The sequence below is a fragment of the Anopheles arabiensis genome, chromosome 2 (assembly GCF_016920715.1).
Source record: "Anopheles arabiensis isolate DONGOLA chromosome 2, AaraD3, whole genome shotgun sequence".
NCBI lineage: Eukaryota > Metazoa > Arthropoda > Insecta > Diptera > Culicidae > Anopheles > Anopheles arabiensis.
Window position 1 is genome coordinate 97,207,671 of NC_053517.1, and position 24,270 is coordinate 97,231,940.

Consider the following 24,270-nt stretch of genomic DNA (forward strand, 5'->3'; position numbering starts at 1 on the left):
AAATAATTTCGTAAATTAAATTAGGCATGAAACGCATGGCACATGTTTAAATGATAATGTTTATTGCATTTTTTTTCTATTTGCAAAAATATAGAATATGTAGAGATGTATAGAATGTATACTCATAAATGAATATTCAATATCAATATCCAGCACCATATGTCATGTAAAATAGGGAAATCACTATCTTGTTGTTAATTAAGTTTGTACTGCTCGATCGAATTCCCGGCAAGCAGATGTACCTGATCCGGCGTGGACGCGGTACCCATCGAGATCCAATCGTCCGCCAGTCCCGCATCCTTCCGTGCGGAACGTAGCGCGTTGCGTAGTGCAAACAGTACCACGATCGACATATTCAGCGCCGGTTCACCGGTTGCCTTGGACCGGAGCACACCGGCCGGATTGGAGCTCTTCTGCAGGAAGCGCACGCGGAAGTCCACCGGAATGTCCTTCGCACCTGGCGGCTTGTACGTCCAGGTACGGTTCGTTAGCAGAGCACCGTCCTCTGCATTGTATAACAACGCTTCAGTCAGCCAGTACCCGACGCCCATTATGAACGCACCCTCAATTTGTCCAACGTCAATGCCGGGACTCAAGCTTTCTCCAGTATCCTCCAGTATGTCGACACGGCGCAGCTGCACATTGCCCGTGAGCACATCCACCTCCACCTCGGCACAGCTTAAGCCCCAGATGATGTAAGGCTTCAGCTCGGTCGCACGGTACTGATAGGTAGCGCACAGGTCCACATTGCCTGCGTAACAGAGCTGGGTAACGGTTTCCCACGGTGCGTCCTTATGCGCATCGCGAACCGGTTTGATGCGTTCGAGCAGAATCTCACACGCTTTCTTGACGGCCTATAAAAGAGAAGATCAGATTAGATACGCTTAACGCAACGGGCTTACTTGCACACCAAACACTTACATAGCACACGGCCTCACTGGTCATGCTGCCACCGGTGACGATGGCGTTAGGCGAAGTCAAACTAGTCGTCGGCTTGATGCTGATCTTCTCCAGCGGCAGTCCGAGCACGTACGCCGCCACCTGGGCCGCCTTCGTGTTCATGCCCTGGCCCATCTCGATGCCACCGTGCGTTACCGAAACGGACCCATCCCCGGCATGGATCGCTACGAGCGCATGCAACGCACCGAAGTACCCGAGCGGATAGCGCATCAGCGAAATGGCGATGCCACGCTTGCGCCACCGATTGTCCACATTGAACTGGTCGATCGCTGCCTTCCGCTGGTTGTACTCCACGTCCGCGCGGAACTGTGGCAGCAGCTCCCGCATCTTGCTACCCTCGGGCATGTTGGCCAACCGCAGCTCGAGCGGATCCAATCCCAGCTCCCACGCGACGTGCTCCATAATGTTCTCAATCATCGCGATGCCCTCCGTTGTGCCCGGCGCTCGGCACCAGGTATTGCTCGGTGCATCCGTTTTGGCCGCCTTGCCCACCACCTTCCACGTCTTGGTGTCGTAGCAGTTGTTAAAGAACTCGGACGTCGCCTCGCCGACCGATTCGTTCAACGACGCGCCATAATCCTGCATGTAGTTGTTGGTCAGCTTCACGAACCGGCCGCTACTCTCCACGTCCACCTCGTAGTCGGCGATGCAGCCGTACCGCTTGCCGATCGAGCTCATGTTCGACTCGATCGTCAGCACGAACCGCACGGGGCGATTCTGCAGATGGGCGGCCAATGCGCAGGCACAAGCGATCTGTCCGGCGCGTGAAATCTTCGAACCGTAGCCACCGCCCAGCCGGCGGACGGTAAAGTTGAGGCTGTTCTCCGGCACCTTCAGCATCGATGCGATCGCCACCTGACACAGGTCGACCCACTGCGTTGAGCTGTGCACATCCATACCGTCCTCGATCGGTACGCACACGCAGGTTTGCGTCTCCATCGTGTAGTGGTACTGGCCGGCCATTTCGAACCGTCCCGCTACCTTCCGGGCGGCCGACACCTTCACGCGGTAGCTCGATCCGCGGCGCGTTGTTGTGACGGGTTCGTCGAAGATGCGCGTCTTGGTTTGATTGTCGACGAGGGATTTGAGCGTTGGATAGATGGGTTGCGGCTGCGTGATGCGTTCGTACAGAATGTTCACCAGGATGGCAGCGTGATTGGCCTGGTTGAACGTTTCTGCCACGATCACACCGACGGGCTGACCGTGGTACAGGACCTCACCGCTGCAGAATATCTCTTCCACCTCCTGGTTGCCGAGGCTGGCGGGCATGAAGTTGTTCGTGCCGGGGATGTCTTTCGCGGAGTAGAAAGCAACCACGCCGGGATATTTCTGTGAGGGAAAGGACAAATTAAGAACTCTTCCCATACTCCAAAAAGACCACTCTTCACACACTTACCAACGCATCGGTGGCATCTATTTTGCCGATGCGCGTGTGGGGCTTGGTAGCGATCACAAACGCGGCATACAGCTCCCCGGGCTGGACAGGCAAATCGTTGGTAAACTTAGCCTCGCCCGATGTTTGCGCGAGTGCCTCAATTTTGGGAATGTTCTTCGTGAGGGGCCAGTTACGCTCGTAAGTGTCGAACGACTGCTGGCCGGAGGAGAGTGGTCGCTCCAGGACGGTACCGCCAGAACGGAAGGACGGTTTCACCAGCACGGTGCCGTCCGGGGCTACATTCAGCAGGTACTTGTAGTACAGTGCCATTGCCAGGTTCTTGCGATACTCGGTCGAAGCATCCGGTAGGACCCAATCGGGACGGATCTCGTTGCTCAGCTGGTTCATTGTGGCTTGGATCGTTTCTGCGTCGAACAGGTTCTTGCCCACAAGGAATGATTCCGTGGCCGTGGCATGGGTGAACTGTTTGAGATGGGAAGACGGCCATGAGTGTTCTGAGATTGTTTGAGGCTTTCCAATGTAATAAGTGCCTTACCTCTGGATTGATTCCACCGAAGCAGATACGGATCGACTCTACCGTCACACCGTCCTCAGCGAACTTGGTCAGAAAGGCACCGTTGACGTACGCGTGCGCATTCTGCGATCGTGGCATTACCTTGAACGATCGGAAGACATAGTGCGTGCCATCAAGCGCTGGCAGAGTGACCGATTTTAGCAGCTTTTTCTGCATATCAAGCTGGACGAACTCGGACGGTGATATGAGGCTCGTTTTTCCGCCCGCTTCAACTGAAGGAACAAATAAGATTGATTAAATTACAGTAACATCTTTTTTCGAAGAACGTCTTTGAAGAAGCAGCTCACCCAGTGTCAGCTTGGCACCGACCGCCTCCAAAATCAGATACATATCCGACGGGAACTCATGGTGCTGGTTCTTAATGCTCAAGTTGCCCGCGATAGTGCCAGCACTGCGCACCGGCACGTTGGCAATTAGATCGATGTGCTTCTCGAGCTGCTTGCAGTAGGCAAAGTTTGGACTTTTGTTTGCCGCGGTGTCTAGTATTTGCATAAACTCCGTCAGCGACACGCTGGCGCCGACCACCAGCTCGCTGTTGCTTACTGAGTGCGTGTGCAGCTCCTCAACTGCATTGATGTCGATAAACACCTGCAGCGATGGACTACGTCGATAGACACCTGTTCAAACAGATATGCTAATTAGAGTCGTTGGAAGCTACCAGTAGATATCCCACACTCACCGTGCGCCGTATTGCCCGCGACCAGCATGTACGGTTTGGTGCCAATCTGCTCAAAGATCGCAAAGATGTCGGCTACCTGCGACACCCGGTGCCATTCCTTCGCATCTTCAAACACCAACCGCACCGGACGCTTCGCTTCGGCACGATCCCGCGCTGACGGGCACTTGCCCGCACACGCACTTCCCGTTTTGGGGCACGTCTTGGTCAGATCTTCAATATCCTGACAGGCATCGAGCAGCTTCTCATCGGCATCGACTGCCAGCGATTTAAACGCATCCAGTATGGGCCGATACCCGGTACAGCGACAGATATTGCCACCGAACGCATTTTCAACGTCTTCCATCGAGATGGCGCCGCGGTTCGCTTCCATCAGGCTGTACATGTTCATGACCATACCGGGAGAGCAGTAGCCACACTGCGTCCCGTTCAGATGCGCCAACCGTTGCTGGATCGGATGGTAGCCATCCTTGCGGTTGCCAATTCCTTCCACCGTTAGCACATCCAGCCCGTGGCATGCGTAGACCGGGAACAGGCACTAAAAGCAAAGCCTTTTTTGCAATCAAAATTGCTTGTGAAGGAAGCACCTAAAGCCTACCGAATTGACTGCCCATGATTTCTTCTCCTTGGTGACCGGATGTAGCCCGTTCACGTTGACGATGCAGGCACCGCAGCCACCCTCGAGGCACATGAACTTGGTACCGGTCAGCTGGGCATGGTTGCGGATGAACGTGTTCAGCGACGTATCGACCGAAATCTTGCCCGCATCAACTGCAATCAAGATTCAAGATCGTTCAGTCAGACACGCTCACTCACATATCGCATCTTTTCTCAGCGCTAATTGCACCAACGCACTTACCGGTGTAGGGCTTGCCGTTGATTGTAAAGGTGACTTCCGTTAGGGGGCTGAGGGGAAAAAAAATGATCCACAACAAAACCTATCATTATATGTCCATCGGGCAATGATTGCCATTGATAAGGGGGAGTGTGTTGAAGTGGAGTAAGCGCAAGAGTGTAGCATTTATTTACAATATTGTTTACTCCACTATAGAGTGTTTGATAGGAAGCTGGTATGCAGTTCGTGACATGATCGGTGCACTATGACGTCTCTACCATATACCATAGGCAGTGCAGGATCTAGTCGTCCGTGCATGATTGCTATCTACCCGCCGCTATTTCTCGGTCGCTTAACGACGCTTGTCACGTCGCCGGACGAGATTTATGGGCCGGGCGATGAATGCAACAAGTAGGGGAAAAAAATGTGCACAAACAACCGCAATCACGCAATTCCGTGTTCCACCAGGTTGTTGTCGTGCATGTTTTTTTTTGCTCTTTAAACATGTTCAATAGCTCAGCAACAGATGCAAAAAACGACCCCAAAAAAAGACATGACGAATGGAAGAGCATAACAAAACATAAAAAAAAAACACACGGACACAGACACAATCCAACAATAGCTCTCACACGCCAATTTTCGCGTCATGCTAAAGGGTGATTGTGTACATGGTGGTACGGTTGGATTCGGGTTTGAAACCGGTCTCAAGAACTGCTGCTGTTTTTTTCTGCCACACTCTCGGCGTGTGAACGAGTGTAATGGATAGAAACGAGATGGTGTAGTATGATGGATTGCACGGTTCGCAAACATGATTGGATGGTAGTTTCGGGGCACAAAGCCACCACACACACATACACACGCACACTTTTGGCTAGGAATTTGGAGTTTCACAGCAGCATCCCTTACCTATCGCCTTCCGAACTTCCCCAAATGTAGCTACCGAGTGTTGAGAACATTGCTTTAATTTAACCCCTTTTTTAGGACACTTTGTGTAGAATTGCTGTAAAAGGCGAAAGTTGTGAAATTGACCGCTTCAAGGACAAACAGCAATAGGAGGGTAATATGAATACGAAGCACCACAAGAAGCAACACTAAAAGAACTGCACAAAACAAAAAAAAACAAACGCGTAACAAAACACGAGGGACCGACGCTGGACACGTTCCTCTCACTACGACTGATCGTGAGCGAGTGATGATCACATCGCGCAAAAAGGGTTTTGGCGCTGTGTTGATAGAGAGAGAGAGAGAGAGATTGAAGATTTGCGCGAACGCGTGAGGTTCTTGTTGCGCGAGTCGCGAGAGTAGACAGTTCCAGTGGACGCAGTCTCTTGTTTGTTTTGAAGGGTCGCGATGTGCTGTGTATTTTTGTGTGTTGACACTAATCAGGGACGAGGTGAAACATTGCACGCACCTTTATTTTCGATGGCTTTTGAAAGAGACCTGCAAATCTGAAAGCTGCAAATTTAGTTTCATATGACACACAAAATATTCGTGTTTCGATAATCATTCATGTAACATAGAACGGTATTGTATTTAAAAGCAAATATTTAAAATCTATCTTCCGTATGCATTAAGCACCACTGGGTGAAGAAATTAATGAATGGTTCTCTCCCTTGCAAGCTGCAGTACTCACCTCTCTAGAAGCATGATTGTAATGCACTCGTCCCTCCCTGCCCTTTCTCTCAATGATATGATAATAACCGGTTACACCAGCTCAGACGGTGCAGTTTGCTTGATGGCCTTATCAGCTGTTTGTAAAGAAAAAGATGAATCATTTCAAAATAACAAACCCATTTCGCGGATTCACTATCCGATTCCACGCCAGACTGCTCGGTAATGTTGCTTGATTAGGTGTGCTCATCGATCGATCGAACACATTAAAGAAAGTAATTGCATGGTTTGGTGCAATAATGCTCTTTAGTACACCGTGTACCGGTATAAATTAATTTAAAAAAGCTAATGCAATCAATTCTGATTGCTTTAATGACATTGTTATGACAACTTTAGGAATGGAACCTTATGATCACTCCTAAACATTAGTGCATGTTGCATGCTGATTGTTTTTTTTAAATTAAAAACGAATTAGAGGAGTCACCATCCTTAATTTGAAATTTCATTGCTAAGTTGCGTTAATCTGTAATTTTTACGTCATAAATTTTATCAAATCAATTTCATGTCGTTACTCAGAGCTATAAAATACACCCGTGAAAATGAAGATGAATTATCTATCATCTTTTTTTGCAATATATTTACAAATTCAGGCGGCACACGTACGGGTGAGGTCATGTTCGGACCCTACGAGATTGGAACCCAGTCCATGTATACCGTTGATTTATGTTAATTTAAAGACGTTATACATGTCCGATAACTATTATCTGTACATTGAACTTACCGTGGTGATAATTGAAGCATAAAATACATTTTGAAGATATGCTAAACAATTTCTTTCCATATCAAAACACGCAACACAGGTGTGTTATTGTTCCGACAAATTCGTTCATCCTGGCTAATGCTCCCGCATCATTTCTCTCGGGTGAGCTTGTTTTGGTTTTGTTGCCGTTGGTGAATTTATTTTCTCACATGCAAAAAAAAAAAAGAATGAATCATCCTTACTAATAGTACATTATTATTACACGGTTTTGGTTTTCATTCACTTCATAAAAATGTCGCTAAATGCGACGTTGTCCTTTGCGGGTTGTTGCCCTGAACGGCACCTGACTGACTGACTGACTGACTATTCCTTCTGTTCCTGGCTGCGACCACAACAGTTCCTTCCATTCCTTGGAGCGTTTTTTTCTTCTACCTTTTGTTGTGCGCTTCTCCGTTCACTGTCCTTCTTAAACATTAAACATCTGGCCTTACTATGATATTTAAATTATTTATTCTTTAATGCATCCTTTCTTCCCATCGGCGTGTAGCGTTTGGGAAATGCATACTGCCATCCCGGAAACAGATGCATAGTCTCTTAGTTCTCTGTTTGTTTTGTTGGTTGTTGCTGTGCTGCGGCTGTAACTCTTCACATGTTTGTGCCCCACTCGTCTACATAAGACTATACAGGCTCTGATGGTACGGAATTATCGATGACTTGGTTGAAATTGTGAATTCAATTGAGTCTGCTGCTTCTTCCTGGTGTGATTCTGCGTGGTTTGGCAGTTCACTTAAAATGCATCAATCTCGAACTGCTGGGTGCGGGTTAAAAATGTCATCCAAATGCACCGCGTAGAGTGCACGGGTACACGTAGACGGTCGTTTCAGTTACTTCCCCTTTTCGTGGCTTACAATACAACTTAAGATGATAATAAATTAGTCGAAAAAATGAGCTAGTAGAGAACACGGGCTAGTATCTGCTTTGAGGTTCTTTCTTCCTTTGACATTCGCTCTACTGGAACTACGGAAGTACCTTAAAACAGTGAATTAATTTACCTATGCTCAGTTGTAAAGAGTGGGAAATGGTAAAGATGTGTTTGTTGTGGGGATGTAGCAATAGCTACCGATGTCTACTCTATGGAACAGCCTCGGATGTGCGAGCTTCCAAGCGTCTGAAGCAGCACATCCTGCCAAGATGCGTGGCACATACAAACGAAATGAGATTTGAATGGAAAATGAATGAACACGTGGTGTGTCCCATTCCCTAACGCCTAATTCCTAATGCACTAGCAGTCCAATGTTTGAGATCGAGAAACATGGCACACCATCCAGAATGATCGAGGATCCGGTGCTGTGGTTTTGAGCGGGTATGTATGTGAATGTATGTGAATTGAAATGAAACCGAACTTGCCTACTGCCAACTCCCAACGCTCTTTCTATTTGGTTGTGTTCTATGCCACACAGGAGGTGACATATAGAACATATTCACTGGGGATGATGTGGTGTGGGGAGTATCTGTTTATCCTTATCTACGCTACGCTAGTTGATAAAACGGCCTTTTTTCCTGAAACGAAACGCATTAGCCTTCGTGGTAAGACGACTGCATTAGAGCGCTCTGTGGCAGCATTGGGGCGTCACCAACACCAGTGACGATTCCGTTCGCCGTCACTGTCGGCGCGGGTGAGCTGAAACCGGGCTGAAAGGAACTGATCCCACACGCCTGCTCGCTCGTACTGCTGGCCACGCTGAGGATGCTACCGCTGTGGCTCGGTTTGCGCCCGATCGGTGGCATCGGTGGTTGTGCTGCTCCAGCCATCGGCTGCTGCTGTTGCTGCTGACCGGCAACCAGTGACTGTGTGCTGTTCTTTGGTATGTGCTGTGCCTGACGGTCTAGCTCGGACGCTAGATCGCTGCTACCGGGCAGCGACGAGATAGAGCTGCCAACGGCCGCCACCGCATCGATCCGATTCCGGCTGCTCCGGCCCGAACCGTGATGGTGATGATGGTGGTGATGCCGGTGCGGGTCCTTTGGTGGGCGCGCCTTCATCTCCGCCCGGTTGCCGGCGGCCGGATAGCCGGGACTGCAGCTGGCGGCAGCCAGGCTGGCCAGATCCGCACCGGACGCACCGTCCAGCCCGTACTCGTGCCCGCTGTCGATGCTTTTCCGCGGCAGGCTAAAGTTTTTGTATCCCTGCGGGTGTCCCATCGATGGCTGCTGCTGGCCGCCGTGGTGCCCATGGTGCTGCTGCTGGTGCGGATGGGCATGGTGGTTGCTGGTGTGATGGTGCTGTCCCGGTTCCTGCATCGAGTGAATGCTCTTGTTGCTTCGACTCGCGCTCGCATTGTGGTAGAAGCTGCGGTTGCTTTGCGTCTCGAACTGATCGCCAGCGGAGACGTTCGATTCGTCCAGCCGGCCGGCCGCCGCACTGTTGCTACGGTCCAGCGAATGGTGATGCTGGTGATGTTGATGATGCGGCCGGGAAGTGACCGTATGGGGTGGTCCAGCCTGCTGCAGTTGCTGCTGCTGCTGGAGTTGCTGTTGCTGCTGTTGATGTTGTAATTGATTTGTTCGTAGGATTTTTTCGCGCTCCAACGAATGATGATGATGTTTGCGCTGCTGCGATTGGGCAAGCAGTGGTTGTGCTTGCTGTTGTTGTTGTTGCATCTGCAGCTGCTGATCGGAGCGACCGTCTCCGTTTCGCTCCCGGCTCAGCGAATGATGGCTGGATGAGGACGACGGGGTGGCAATGTTCAAGTTGCCCTGCGAGGACATGCGATTCGTGTTGACGCTCAGCATCGAGCCCTTGCGGTTGAAACCTCCCTGTTCGTTTTGTTCACCTGGAAAGAACAGGCGGGTGATTAATTTTTCAAATTGCCACTGTTGTCGAATGTAGACGCATTAACACTTACTTCTTTTCTGCGCTTGGTACCATATCTTCAGCCGATGGCCAATCTCTGGGAACGTGGGTCGTCGTACTGCTTGCTCGTGCCAGCACTCCACCATCAGCGAGTAGACAGCACTTGGGCAGGACTCGGGACACGGTAGCAACTGTCTGGCGCGTACCATATTGATCACCTCCTGGTTGCTGTATCCGTAGTACGGCTGCAGACCGTAGCTGTAGATTTCCCACAGCACCACACCGAACGACCAAACGTCACTCTCGGTGGTAAACTTCCCGTACAGAATTGATTCCGAAGGCATCCAGCGTACGGGAAGAAGTGACTTTGACTGAACACTGCAAGAAAGCGGACAGAAATTGTATCAGAAACACGTTTTCTATACGAGTCCTCCCAAGAACCTACTTACCGATAGTAATCCGAGCTGTAGATATCACGCGACAACCCAAAGTCGGAGATTTTCACCGTCAAGTTGTCACCCACCAGACAGTTCCGAGCTGCCAGATCCCGATGCACGTAATGATGGCTAGCCAGATACTCCATTCCGTCGCAGATCTGTTGTGCTATCAGTAGAAACTGCAGCTGACTAAGCGATTTCCCCTCGTTCGGAGAGTTGGCGATCAGAAACTCGTGCAGATCACCCTGGGCCATGTACTCGAACAGCATGCAGAGTGGTTCCTCCTTCAGCACCACCCCCAGAATGCACACGATGTTGTCATGCTTCAGGTCCGATATCAGCTCAATCTCCCGCTTGAAGTCTGCCTGCGTTTTGGCACTCGCATTCTCTTTTAGTGCTTTCACCGCAACGAAGATTCGTTCGCCGTTCTTCTGCGTTAGCTCACCCTTGTACACCTTGCCGAAAGCACCCTCGCCCAGCTCCTCCACGAACCGTACGTCCTGCAGTGTGTACTGTGGGACGCGCGAGATACCGTTGTTACGCGACTGAGATGATTGGCCCGGGTTATGGCCATTCCCGGGCTGGCCCGTCGTTAACCCCTGAATGCCACCGTTTTCGGCATTACGACTAGCGGCCCCCGCAGACGACTGGTTAGCAATAAGGGAGGTCATCTCTATCGGGGAGTTGAGCCGCGAGTTACCGTAGATGTTCTTGTCCGCGTTAGGTAGATTGATCTGTGGAGAAGTGAAAGCTTCAATAACTTCTCTTCTAGAAAGCAGTATACAAGAACTTACATTTTGGATGTTCGAGACGCCATGTTTGCGATACTTTCGGCAGCAAAACACGCCTATACCGATGAACAGGGGCGAGATGACGGCGACGAACCCGATGATGATGTACATCCACATTCGCTCCGAGCACTTCGGGATGTCACAGTACTCGATGGTTTTTTGCATGTCCACGTAGCACCAGGGAGCATCCATTGGACCGGCGTGTGGTGGATTTCTGTAAAAAAAGGGATTGGAGTTTAACAGTTGTGTTTAATAGACTGGTGTCTTTATCGCAACCCAACCTGCAGTAGTTGTGACCGGCCAGATGTGGAAATTCCGACATGGTGTGCATCAGCTTCGACCAGCGCATACAAATTTTCGAAGACTTCGTCCGGTCCATGATGCCCCGATAGCTAGCGCCATTCTCCCAGTAGCAGTCATCGTTCGGTTTAATGTCCAAATCAATCCCCAACCGCATGCACTCCATATCGCCCGAACTCCCTAGCCCTCCGATGCCGTTCAGGATGGTCCCATCGACACTCTTTTGCAGCGGTAGATCGTCACACTCCTCCAGTGGGAGCTTCTGCCCGATGGTTGGATGTCGCTTCGCAATAGCGTACTCCTTCTGGCACAGCTCGTTCTCCAGCAGCTCACAGTCGTTCCGACAGATGCGCCGCAGGTTTTCCGTGTTCCGCGTTGGTGGGTAGGATTTTTTCGGCCCCGATGAGGACGAGGTGTACGATAGGACGGTTATTTCCTCGCCCGGCTGCACGTACTGCTGCTGCTGTTGATGGCCGGCAGCTCGTCGACCGCGGCGCGCATTATCGTACCGCGGTGGTAACGAGTTTTCCGTCACAATTTCACCGTCAAAAAAGCGCCCACCGAGATCGGGCGTTACGCCACCGCTAAAGTACACCCGCAGTCGTTCCGTGGTGGTGAGTGTTCCATTGCCGCGCTCTTCGTACGGTGTTGCGACTGTCGAAAGGGCCGCTTTCACCAGCAGCTGTTTGCGATTGCTTTTCTTCTCGTGCGCTCGCATCTTCCCCCGGCCGATGGTGGCGGCCCGTTGGGCCGCTTCGGCGGCCGCACGGTTCGCAAAGTACTGATGGTTGGTCAGCTCGGGCGTCCGGCAGACGGGCAGGATGCTGTAGCACAGGCTGGGCAGTGCGTACACGCGACAGTTGGCGTTCATGTCTTTCGACTCGCGGATCACACCGTACGCCGACTTTAGTCGCTCCTCCAGTATCTCCATCGTGATGTCGGGCGTCACGAAGACGGTCTGGTTGCGGAGGTACTGCTCGCAGGTGGTGCCGGTGTACACCTGGCACACGCCCGGCTCGATCGTGTCCTCCTCAAGCGCATCCTGCGGCTGCTGCTGCTGGTGCAGCTTTTCCGTCTTCTTTCGCCGCTTAAACTTGCCATTTGGTGAGTAGCTGTTGCTGCTGCTGCCATTGCCCGTCGACGCCGTGCGGGCGAATCCGGCCGTACCGGACGGCGTAAATGTCAGCCTGGAAAAAGGAGAGGGAGAGAGAGAGAAGGGGAGTGAACAATTAGAAAAGAAGTGCAAACAAACATGGATGGTGCGATGGAAAGTTAGCTTGAACTTTAGGGAAGCCCACGGAACTATGGAAGAAGGAAATGGCACGGGAATGGAGAGAAGTTCAAACAAAATGCTGAAATTATCGTCCCTACTTTTATTCCAAGACGTCGGCGGTGGAAACTTTACACGCTCGCATAGGTTTCCCGGTGTGTTGGAAGGAGCCAAAGAAAATGGTGCATGTGTTTGTGTGTGTGTGCTGTGGAAAATGTGAATTTTAAGTGATTCACTTTTCAAGCCTGCCGTTGATGGCTTATGGGCCTTCTTGCTTCTTGGCTATTGTGCGTCCTTCCATGGAACTGTGGTGGTGGTTTGCTGGGGGGCTTCCTCCCGTAAAACAGGCAAAGAAGTATGCAGTCGGTAAAGTAGCCTTCCCTTCCTTTATTTTTTTAGATGGAAAGAAGCGATAGAAGGCCCGTTATTAAAAAGTCGAGCACCACGCCACCATCTGGCTTTTATTTAGTCGCGCGTTCGGCAAGAGCACGAGCGGGCTCGGGTTGCGTCACTTTTACGTACTGCTGCTGGTGGACGCGCGGAGATTTTCCCCGTGAATGGATCCTCTGCTGAAGCGTACTGACTGACGCTTCAAAGACAAACAAAACGCATACGCATACGCTACCGTGTGTTGTGCGGCTGTACATTTGGAGCGTTTTGTATCGGAGTCTTCTTTGCTCGACGGAACAAGAAATATGAGTATAGTGAACAAACAACGGTGGCAAACGTTGTGTATAGTTCATGGGGGCGTTTCTTCCGAGGGCGTGCTTTTGCTTGTACGATGGAGTTTAATTGCATGTTTACTTTCTGGAACCATTTATAGTCAGCCCCGGTGGGGTCATCAAGGTTTGATGCTCTTTTTATGCTCGATAAGAGATAATTGATATTGAGTTGGGGATGATGGGATGGGTTTTGGTGCATGAAAGGTTTAGTTGAATAGTGGACAAAATCAATACAATTTCTTGTATAAGGCTCCCAGAACAACAAAGCGACTTCCTATTTTTATTTGCTGTACCTATAAGTTCAGTTTTTTCAGCGAAGTTTGACAGTTTTTTGTAGAAAATTGGTTATTTAGTCATGGTTTCAAATATGTTAGTCTGAAGCTCGAAGCTGAAGCTAGAAGATGGGAAATGACTTGCTGAGTTACTTCAAATGTCTTTGCGTGTTATCTCTTCATGGAACTCTTCAGGATCTCTTGATGGAACTCCCTATTCAAGATGTCCATCCTGAAAGTCATCCTTTTCATTTTATACTTCAAAATTATAATCTTTAACCTGTACAAGTAAATTTTAACAAGCTCTTTCAGCTAGAGCATAGCTACCATAAACATCCACTAAAATATATAGGCCTTTGGCAGGCCAATTTCTCTGTAAAAATGCACTATTCGTTACAAAATTTGCCATTTCTGGAGCTTATAAAACTTATATTGTATCAATTGTATTTGGTTGAGGGTGTTGCCTGATTAAAAATCTATTTAACAATCAACTTGCTACATCTGACTTCAAAACGTTACGAACTTGTTGGTGCTCGTAATAAGGTCATATGAGGTTCAAATTGAAATGGAAATCACGTGTCAATCGCGCACTTACAGTTATTATTTGGGAATAAATTAATAATTGAAGTCACTACTCAACGTAATGAAAATGGTTCCTGAAAATGTGGTTCCTTCCCTCAAAAGTAGTTCCTGAATTTATTATGGAATATAGAATAGAATTCCCCTATATGCAAATCGGTTCGGTGTGAAAAGGCCGGGGGCCATCTTTAATTCAACAACACTTAACACAATTCGGTAATGAGCTAACAGTTAATGAAATATGCAATCAAACCGCTAGGACGAACGCCAAAATTCAATAAACTTTCTGTACTACCCCCCCCCCCCCCCCCCCGGTAGCGCTACAGAACACGCTAACACCAACAGCAGGGGCAGAGGAGCGCGTGTAGCAAATGTAATGAAAAAAAGCTTTCTAAGGTTTAATGTATGGTTGTTTTCGTTTTTTTTGTTTCGTGCGCGGGTACTAAAAGCCTGTCGTCCGTTCTTGCAATCTCCTAGAGAACAATCAATCTCGCAGAGCTGGCAGACAGGACCGAATACTAGACGGGTAGAATGTCTCTGCACTGCCACTACGACCACTTTGGGGGTCTTTCGGCCCCGGAAAACGGTCGTACGTGGCGGGGCCCGTATGGTGGTTGTAAATTTACGTCCCAAGCGCTCCAAATGACACACCAAGCGAAGTGTCGCCTGGAACGGTTTCCGGTGCACACGGGTCCGTAAAATGGAATGGCAAATGAAACAGTGTGGGGGGAGAGGGAAACGACCCGGACGACCAATTCGCTAACGGAGAGCTTCTGAATGATTGAGAAGTCGTGTCGCCTGACACAACACCACCACCGTTTTCCCCCTCGATTCGTGGTGGCCGTTTTCATCACATTAATTATCCAGTGTCCGTTTCTCTGGTCTTGCGTCTCGAATATCGCCCGAGCGAGGTTCGGAGGTCCTTCGTGCACCGCGCTCTAGTGTAAACAAATGCATCTCGCTCGGATCTAGATCAGTGGGCATCGTAAATGTTTTGTCATCCGTGGTCGCTTTCCATGCCAAGTGGAGGACTACGGAGAGGAGATGAAGCAGCAGCAACATTACTGGACTGCAGTGGCGGTTGCTCATTAAAAACTAAGATGACAAATTCATGTCCACTCGCCCGGGCACGTTGGGGACGTGGCGCAATATGATGGACCCTGGCAGGGGGAGAGAGCGTGATGAATTCGGGTGTGGGCCAGGGGAGGTAGTAAATTTCGTTGTTATGGAGCAGGAAATGGCCAAAGACAGTATGGATGGGACGATGTCGTAAAGCAGAATGATTGACTGATGGATGGCTGTTTGATTGTGGCCGTGTCGCCACATTACTTCCCGTCGGTGCGGGGAGAAAGAAATAGGTCCATTTCGTTTGGTGGGGGGATTATTTTAGATACAAAACAGTGGTTATTTTAAGCTAGCGCCTGGTGGTGATTTTGTCATCTGCTAAAGGCATTCTGTTGGCTTTGTTTTATGTTTAAAGTAAACATTGTAAAATATGAGCAACATGGCAGGTTTTTTGGGGTTTTTTTCCTCGAAGTGAAGTGATATTTTACACTTTGTAAAGTAATAACATGGGACCTATTAAATCCAAGGCGTGCATGAATGTGCCATGAAGTTAGATAGATAATTTGGCTTATCAGAGAACTTTAAAATTTTAAAATTCTAAACAAAGTTGACGATTTCTTGACGAAAATGAATTGAAAAATCCTGCAACAGATGCTATCAACAAAATATCTGCATAAATGCAAACATTTCAGTTGAGGTAACTAGAACTGCAATAAATAGCAATTTTCTGATGCTGATAAGTCCTCGTTCTTTTACATCAATGACTATTAGTTCAAATCTAAATCAAATCGAAACAGGACCCAAAAAGAGAATATATTTTTTGACTAAAAGTCGCTTAGACATCTACTTTAAGGTCGCATATTAGTCTGTGGTATGTTTGGCTAAAATCATTTCCAACTATCAACTCAACCACTGAGCTAAAGTTTTAGTATTTTAGTAGTGCTTAAATGAGCAACCAAGCTTAATGCTTTCCCAGAGCATTGTGCTTTACCCATGGCTTCACTAACGTACTCACATACACCGGATGATTACTCTATTATAGCAAAATCAATAATTCATAGATAGCCTCCCATAGAGGTCTCTTGGCAGTTCAGAACCGAGATTGAAACAACAAAAAGGGAAGGATGCTCCTGTTATCCTGAAGAGTTGTTACACATTTATTATTTTATCCAATTGTTGTATAAATTTCCTGATTACTTCCTTCTTCTAAGTGATTTAAGTGCCTCCTATCCACCACAATGAACCTCCTAATCTAGTGATAACGGTGAATAACCTTATCTGCAACTCTCTTGCCGAATGAAATATTTATTACACTGCAGTAGCAGTAGTAGTAGTAACGAGAATAGTTTCTTCTGCCAATTTTTATGACCGGAAAATGGTTCAATATGGCCACTCAAATCACTCCGTAAGCGTAGCAGTAGCAGCTATACGAAAGTTCAAATAGCATCATGTCCACAAACCGACAACCAAATGTGAGGATAAATATGAAAACACACACACACACGGAACGAACGGCGATCAAATAACGGTTCATCAACAACGGCAGACTTTATGTCGTTATTATTGATTGCATGTATTAATAATTCATCCTTGTTCTGCACATCCACTCCCGTTTACCCGCTCTTCCGAGGGACTCCGGAACCCGGAAGCAAACGAGCTTGACGATAAACACAAATCCATTTGCCATCCTGCTGTTGTCCGCCTGTCCCTTTCTCCTGGAGCGTTTGTCACGCATCTTCCGACCCGATTCTTCGGAACAAGAAGCTGCTGCTGCGGTGGAGCCTGGACAGATTTCGGGAAGGTCTGCTGCTGCTCGGTTTCTCGTTAGGCTTCTACTGTTTAGTTATTCTAATGGCTTAATCTTGTATATCCGGTTTCTCCGTGTGTGTGTGTGTGTGTGGTGGGATGGGACAGGACTATCGTCGCCATCCGGAGCGTTTCAGTGTGCCCGAGAAGGATGGAGAGTGTGAGTGCGTTGGCATCCGAAACATAAACAAGGATTATTAATGTTCGTGTCCAGCATAGTAGCATCCTGGTGCGGGATAAAATCGAACTGTGGGTGAGGTGTGGTGCGTACGTGTTGTGTCTGTCCTTTTTCCCGAGCGGGGACACGCACACGAAAGACAAGCAGAAGATGAGGAAAATGACTGGAATAAAAAAAAAGCTGTGACTTTTGTTCTTGTTGGAGAGATCATTTAAAGTCAACGGCGGAAAAAGGGTTGCTGTCAACCCCAAAACCCTCTGTTGGAGAGGGCCGATGGCTGGTTGGGGCGACAAATATTTGCATTTATTAAAAGGACAAAACCCCGATGGAACCAGACTGGAAAAATAGGATCGTTGGGAGAGTTTTGCGGGAAGTTAATTTTCAATTCCCCACACGGATTCTAAGCTTTCCACCAAGCAAGCAGGCTGCAGATGACCCCCAGTTCCTCGCTCTCTGCGGTGTGTGGGCATTTAGAGCTTGTTGTTCCGGGGGTGGAGGATACGGGCGTTTTTTTTTGCACTCTTCTAATTCAATCTCACACTCCCTTTAAGACCAAAACCTCATCTACATATTAAATCGCTTGACATAAATTATCTCCAAGTGCGTATTGGAAGCAACCGTCCACGGGAGAGTTCGACGATGTGTGGTGCGGAATGTTTGCTTTCCCAGCGAAAGGAAAACAGGCTCCCGTATCTCTCGAAAGCAAAGCTCCACTGGCGTCCTAATGTCTGTCCCTATCTCTATCTTGAATTGGGCTGCACAATACCCACCCATCTTCCTACCACCACCATGCCCACCTCTATATAATACCAGCAAATCGAACTGAGGGAGGAAAAGTTTAATATCCTCCTCCTTCCAGTACCCTGTATCTCTCTCTCTCTCTGCGCTGGGAAGCATTATTCTTGGATGGATATTGGATTAGGGCCAACAAATTTGGCATTCCATAACAAATCGTCGCCCGCCGTACAACCGTGGTCGGAAGTCGAGCAAAATGGTATTTCGACCGAATTCGACTTCCGGTAGCGCACTGCCAACCGAGGTCATTGGGTTAGTTATCCGAGGCTGTGCGGGTGGAAGCTGCACGACAACGACCGCCACCACGACGACGACGACGACGACGTCGACCGGCTTTAGGTCAGTACGGTCGGTGGGTTTTTGGGCGTTCTTCCAGATTGGTTTTTTGCGTTTTTACCACTTCTTGAGTCACTCCACACGGGGAGGAATGGACGTGGTCAATATTGGGGCGTGCAATGTACCGGGCAATAATCGTAACCGTGAGCGGAATAATATAAAACCATTCGAAAAAGGAAGTAAAAATCCTGCAAAAGCCATAAAACTAATCTCCATGCCGAAAAGGGACTGTGCTGCCGGTTGCCGTTTGGTCGAGTTAGTCCGCAGCGATTTATATATTTCGGCTTTTTCCTCCTCCCCTTAGTCAATCCTTAAATGCCTTCTCGTCCAGTGGGTATGGGATGAAGGACCAGTAAGTGGGGTGTATGTGTTTAATTTCGTATTTAAAATCTATGCCCATAAACGCCCGTCAGGGCTTCACTTACCCATTGGAACTGTCGGAGGTGTAATGGTTCGGTTGGTTTTGCTGGTGCTGCTGCTGCTGCTGCTGGTACTGCTGCTGCTGTTCGCGACCGAAAGTCACTGGCGTGTGTAAACAACCGGCAATCGTGAGGATGTAAATCACTTTTAACATAATTTCGACGGCCCCCGGACCCGCGACGGTCGGCGTCCGTGTGGGAAATGGGCGCGCACCGCACTGTTCTAATGGACCGCTGCCGGCCTACGAGCGAATCGAGGCACACTGTGTATGTGTGTACCCTCCAGCACGTCGGTAAAGGGAAATTTATTTCCACACGCAATCACAAACACACACACAACATACACACAGGGGCTAGGTTGAATGGTTTTAACTTTTCAGGTTTTTACACGAAGCACCGAATTGAACCGTGCCACTTGGGGAGGATTGGGGGGTTTTTGGGGTCGATTAGAATTTATGCTTTTAACGGTTGCACGCCGTAAAACGCACTCACACACACATATACACTTTGAAAAGGAGAGAGGAAGAGAAGGTGGAAATAGCGTTCCACGCCACTACTTTCACGCGCACTCAATGCGGCCGGTATCGGAAAAAGGAACGCACAGGAAATTCGATCTTCACGATTGATGATGATATCAACAGCTTCGGCAGCGGGCCGCCTGCTTTGCTTGGTAACCGTTGTTGCTCTGGTCACTTTTAACACACACTGAGCGGCTTCCCTTTGCTTTCAAAAACACTGGAATTTAAGAATTATCCCGGGGGGCGGGATGGAGCACTATATCCACTCAATAAATACTCCTTCTAACACTCCATTAAAACCCGAACGGAACCTACCACTTCATTGCACTGCTGGTGGTTTGGCTGGAAAAGTTACGCCGTGTGGTAGAGCGGCGGCGATTGCGTGTATAACACGACGGAACAAGAGAGAGCACGCGCTGGAAAAGAAGGGAGAAAGAAGCTGACTTTTGTATTTTGTTTCCAATTTTTTTATGACTTTAAGCACCCCCCGCGTTTGGGTGTGTAGTAAGGCTTCGGCGGGGAAGCATAAACTGCATAGTGCACAGTCGCGCACGCACGTCACAGAAGCAAGCAACACTGAACACTGCCACCGACACACAAAAGAATCGGTGGTTCGTGGTCCGTGCCGGGAGTGGATTATGCTGGCTGGCTGGCTGGCTGGCTGGCTGGCTGGCTGGCTGGCTGGCTGGCTGGCTGGCTGGTTGTTTCGTTTCTGCCCCTCCTCACGACGACGGATATGTGTGTTTAGCCAATAACGCGGCGACGGCGGAGCTGGAAATTATGACGGGAACGCTCGGAAGCAGTGGAGAAGGAGGAGAGCACTCAAGAAAGCATAAGTTGGGTATAACTTTTTTTCTTTCTTTTCTTTTCGGTTCGTTTGCTCCTTATACACACTTACACAAACACACACACACAGTCAATACTTGCACATGTGCACACTGGATGCGCTTTACCGTGAGCCAAATTGGTGGAAGAAATGCACAGACCCCCAGAAGCCGTAATTTGTTTGTTTGTGTCTTGGAGTTGAGGTTCTTCGGAGTGAAGGAAGGAGGGAGGAAGGCAGCGGAGAAGAATCTCCTTGATGTATTCCCGTTGGTATTGGTGGTAATGCTGCGTGGTTTAATGCTACTGAACCGAGGCAGCTGAACGAACGAAACACACCCTCTCACCGTACCGTATCGAAATGGAATGGAAAGAAAACAAGCGAAGTCAACCCACGACAATTATCGAGTGCGTGTGAGATTTTCTCCCCGATACAAACACACGCACACACATACATGCATACACACTTTTCATTTGGCTTTTGATTTGCACTTACAACACGTTTGGTGGATAAGACGTTTTCTTTTTGCTGCACAAACGCTCAGCCGCACCACACAAAGCAGCAGCACACCCACTAGAAGCATCTGCCGCACCACACCACACAACGCACACTCACTGCCCTGCTGTGCCCCCCTTTAAAAATGTTGCACTTTGTGTCTCTGCACGCTTTTGTGTGTCATCGACGGTGTAAAGGACGAGAAAGTTATGCTTCTGCTATGCTACTGGTGCTGCTTCTGCTGCTGCTTCTGCTGGTGGTACACACAACACACACGAACGGAACCGAGCTCACCAACACAGCTGCACCAGCAAGGGGGATGGCTGTTTTATGTTTTTGGTCAAGGTTTGTACAGCTGTTTGCGTTGGATGTGACACAAGGGGGTTGAAATTACCGGTTGGATGTTAAAATCCGATTGTTACAGAGCTATTTATTTTCACATTGGATCTATTAAGATTATTTCATTTGGTCATTTTCGTGACCGAGATTGCCGGTAAGCACGCTGGGACACGAAATTATTCATTGCATGTGTCAAACATTGTTTTTACGGTGTGAGGCAGTACGCAGCCACTCGTTTTATGAATCGTGTGTTTTGAGAAAAGGGTGAGTTCAACTGTGGCAGCTGTTGGCTGCGAACGTTCGGTTAAATTTGTTTTCCGTTTCACAAATAAATTATTTTCGATACAAAAATGCATTTACTACATTTGGAATTGATTTTAAGTATAGAAGCAGTTAGAATTTATAATTTATAATTTAACATTGAGAAGTAATTGGAGGAAATTTTAAAACCAAATTTAGTTACTATTATGCTAAAAAAGCTAAGGCACTATCTATTATGATATTTGGTTTTCAATAATATACTTTCATGAAATAGAATTGACGAATTTGCATAACAAAGATTGAAATATAACCTATCAAATAGAAGGTATCAAAGTAGCTACCATGTTGATCATAAATCCCATTTTTATAAATTACAACGATAAATGCTTGCCCGTGTCGTGCATGGTTGGCGTTTTTCTTCTATTTGCTTTACCTCACAGCTGTATGTATCTGCTTCTTATGAACATTTTACAATGTATTATGCCCTATCGCCGTATGTTTGCCGCATGTCAGATGCCAAAGTCTTCTTCGTTAATGTGTACCGCCGCACTCACCGGCAAAGTAAAAGCAGATTTTTATCACAAACAAACAAAACCAATTTTTAGGCAGCAAAACAAATAAACATGATTTGAGCGTCCGATGGAAGCCTGCAAACCCCAAAATAAACTAGGTAATCCGTGAGTGTCGGTTGACATGTGCGCTATGTTTGCCAAATAGCAAAACTGTCTGTGTTCGGGAAACATACATCTTCCCGGAACTGTTTTCCGGCGTCGGAAATAGTTTAAACAACTTTCGTGCGGAGCTGCATGACATGTTGCAAGACAGCGGCAGATCCGACTTGTGGAGACAAAATTCGGTGGTCGAAATGCGGGTAGCGAAACTATCACATCGGGCTGTGCAAACAGTAGACGGCATGCAACCACTTGTTGGAATTCTCGCTAATTCTCAAAACTCAGTTTTGGGCAGAATAAAATCGACACCAGATAGCAGGCACACAGCCCGTTAGACAGGGTGGCGGTTCGGCAACAAGCGCGTCAATCAACCGCGTCAATCAACCGCCAGCGAAATTGGCGGCTTTTTGGAAAATGATGTACATATCGTACCGTTTTGATGATCGTCAATGTGTGATCGTATACGATCGACAGTGGACAATATCACATTTTGTAAGAGGAAGCATTACATTTGTTGTTTAATGGGTGTGCTTTCTATTAAAACCATTGAAATTATATAGTTTTATTTGGTTTAAAAAAAGAAACACTGAAAATTATAAAGAAATTTATCAAATGATCCCATCAAAATATCTCCATCATTATCAACTTAGAGTTGATTTTAGATAAATATATAAGATAAGATTGCTGGACGAGTTAAGAAAAATTATCTTCATACGCAAAACCACAATCAAAAACAATTCGGCTAAATCAGATTTAAACAAAATTTTCCTGCCAGTTTTAGTTTCACAACTGCATAAGCCAATAGTGTATTATGAAATAATACCCTGTGTGAGGTCGATAATGCTTCTAAGCTATCGTCCATAAAAAGAAACACACAAACACATTAAAAACAACCATTAATCACATTCCCACCTGATTTCCCGATGTCAAAACACTCATTTCACATTTCTTCACCAGGGGTCCTCAAAAACGTACCGTTTTACTGCATTCCTCGTTTAGCGAAGAGCATTAATAGCATTGCTCACCCACGAAGAATACGGTAAGGCATCGATACGGCGGTGCATTTGTCGGCACACTACTCCCCCTTTGATGCTGCCTCGCGACTGTGCGCGGTTCGAAAGAGCATTCTATGCTTTATGTTTAAACGGATGCGCCCTGTACAGAGAGAGTGCCAATACACACTTTGATACACACTTTGAGCAAACAAATACCAACACTACTACAACTACGTAGGTCAATCGAGCCGCTTGGTTTGTGTTGGTGTGGTGGTGGCTTTGCTGCGCCCGCTATACGCGGATACTACGATACAACATAGTAAGCTCTGGATTACGCGGTAATGCAACTTTATCCTTCGCATGAAGCACAAAGGAGAGAGAAAAAATACAGAGTGCACTGGGGGGGAAGAAAACACTTACACAGTAAAAATGGCACCCCACCACTCGCAAGATGCACAATTTTCCACATAAAGAACGGACAATAGCACATCAGCTCCCTGTTAACTTTTTAGCTTCTCACCGTCGTTCCTGTTTTTTCCTCCAAGCCATTAACAAAGAAGCACACAAACGCCCCTCCTCCCTTATCGAATCGGTTCGACTTTATCCAACTTGAAATGCTTTATATCACTCGATTTGATGTATGGTGACTTGTTTCCGGGCTTTACTCACACGCTCACTACATTTCAGCACGATAAACACCGCTGGACGAACAAATCCTAATGTTACATTTATTCCTTCTGTTTAGTTTAGACTCGCTCGGTTGCTTGGACGGCTGGCAGACTTGGCTTGTGTGTACAGTCACGATGAGATGACACGGGACAACTGAGCAGTGTGCGTGTGCGTGAGTTTTTCTTCACCGTCGGGGACTGGATATGGAAAACTGGGCAATCGGTGGAAAACTCCTTCGCGACGCACGTGGCTGCGCACTTTGTGTGTTTGGCTGCGTACTGGTAAATCAACTGTGGTGGAACCGTGGTTGATTGTTTCGTTGGAAACCCGTTGGAGAAACATTTTTGTTTAATTTATTTTAATTTTTTCTGCTTATTGACGAATAAAAAAACCTTTTAAAGATAATATCATTGATCTTACATTTCCATTGTTATGCTACTTTGTGGGGTGGATATGATTTAATTTACAGCCGTCCCTCCTGAATAATAAAAATAATGATTTAATTTACATCTTAATAATTTCAACATATAACAACTTTCACACATATTTCAGCACCCGTTAATTGGTTGAAACATAAAAAACAAGTCTATAATAAATTGCCTTTTACTGACAGTTTTAGGAGTTCTAAATCAAACGGGAAAACTGGAAGATCATTACACCGTCTACGACCAATGATAGCTTTCCCCGTAAATCAGAACAGATCATAATTTTTGTTGAGGCCATTAACTGATCATTCCCATGAAGGAAATGGACTGAAATAAAATAAAACCATGATACATATTGGCAAAAATAAGCCGAAAAGAACGCTTAAAACATAATACATAATAATGCGTCAAGTGATTAGTGTATCTTTGAAGAGAAAA

At 47.5% G+C, this 24,270-nt stretch overlaps 2 protein-coding genes across 5 annotated transcripts; both read right to left on the minus strand.

Moving 5' to 3' along the window:
- Positions 1–41: 41 nt before the first annotated feature.
- On the minus strand, positions 42–5,696 carry LOC120902756 (xanthine dehydrogenase 1-like). Its single transcript, XM_040311755.1, has 9 exons — positions 5,348–5,696; positions 4,466–4,512; positions 4,205–4,377; positions 3,610–4,144; positions 3,218–3,547; positions 2,892–3,142; positions 2,357–2,818; positions 922–2,289; positions 42–854 (listed from the first exon to the last, which is right to left on the minus strand). The coding sequence occupies exons 1-9, from the start codon at positions 5,395–5,397 to the stop codon at positions 195–197; spliced, it is 3,876 nt and encodes a 1,291-aa protein (XP_040167689.1). The 5' UTR covers positions 5,398–5,696; the 3' UTR covers positions 42–194.
- Positions 5,697–6,915: 1,219 nt separating this feature from the next.
- LOC120902766 lies at positions 6,916–23,525 on the minus strand. 4 transcript variants are annotated; one of them, XM_040311784.1, is made up of 7 exons: positions 23,259–23,401; positions 18,643–19,570; positions 11,176–12,381; positions 10,898–11,108; positions 10,116–10,837; positions 9,719–10,044; positions 6,916–9,646 (listed from the first exon to the last, which is right to left on the minus strand). In XM_040311784.1, the coding sequence occupies exons 2-7, from the start codon at positions 18,789–18,791 to the stop codon at positions 8,388–8,390; spliced, it is 3,873 nt and encodes a 1,290-aa protein (XP_040167718.1). In that variant the 5' UTR covers positions 18,792–19,570; positions 23,259–23,401; the 3' UTR covers positions 6,916–8,387. The 4 variants fall into 4 exon arrangements, with proteins under 4 accessions (XP_040167718.1, XP_040167706.1, XP_040167713.1 ...); XM_040311772.1 differs by lacking the exon at positions 23,259–23,401 and adding an exon at positions 20,473–21,141; XM_040311779.1 differs by lacking the exon at positions 23,259–23,401 and adding an exon at positions 20,108–21,141.
- Positions 23,526–24,270: the final 745 nt, after the last annotated feature.

Bases quoted from the DNA above. Each gene is read 5' to 3' on its own strand.
- LOC120902756 (XM_040311755.1), bottom strand. From the start codon at position 5,397: ATGTTCTCAACACTCGGTAGCTACATTTGGGGAAGTTCGGAAGGCGAT. The intron at 4,145-4,204 runs GTAGGCTTTAGG...CTTTGCTTTTAG, and splicing joins AATCATGGGCAGTCAATTCG to TGCCTGTTCCCGGTCTACGC. The intron at 3,548-3,609 runs GTGAGTGTGGGA...CTGTTTGAACAG, and splicing joins CGCGGGCAATACGGCGCACG to GTGTCTATCGACGTAGTCCA.
- LOC120902766 (XM_040311784.1), bottom strand. From the start codon at position 18,791: ATGTTAAAAGTGATTTACATCCTCACGATTGCCGGTTGTTTACACACG. The intron at 11,109-11,175 runs GTTGGGTTGCGA...CTTTTTTTACAG, and splicing joins GCCGGTCACAACTACTGCAG to AAATCCACCACACGCCGGTC. The intron at 9,647-9,718 runs GTAAGTGTTAAT...TGTTCTTTCCAG, and splicing joins GTACCAAGCGCAGAAAAGAA to GTGAACAAAACGAACAGGGA.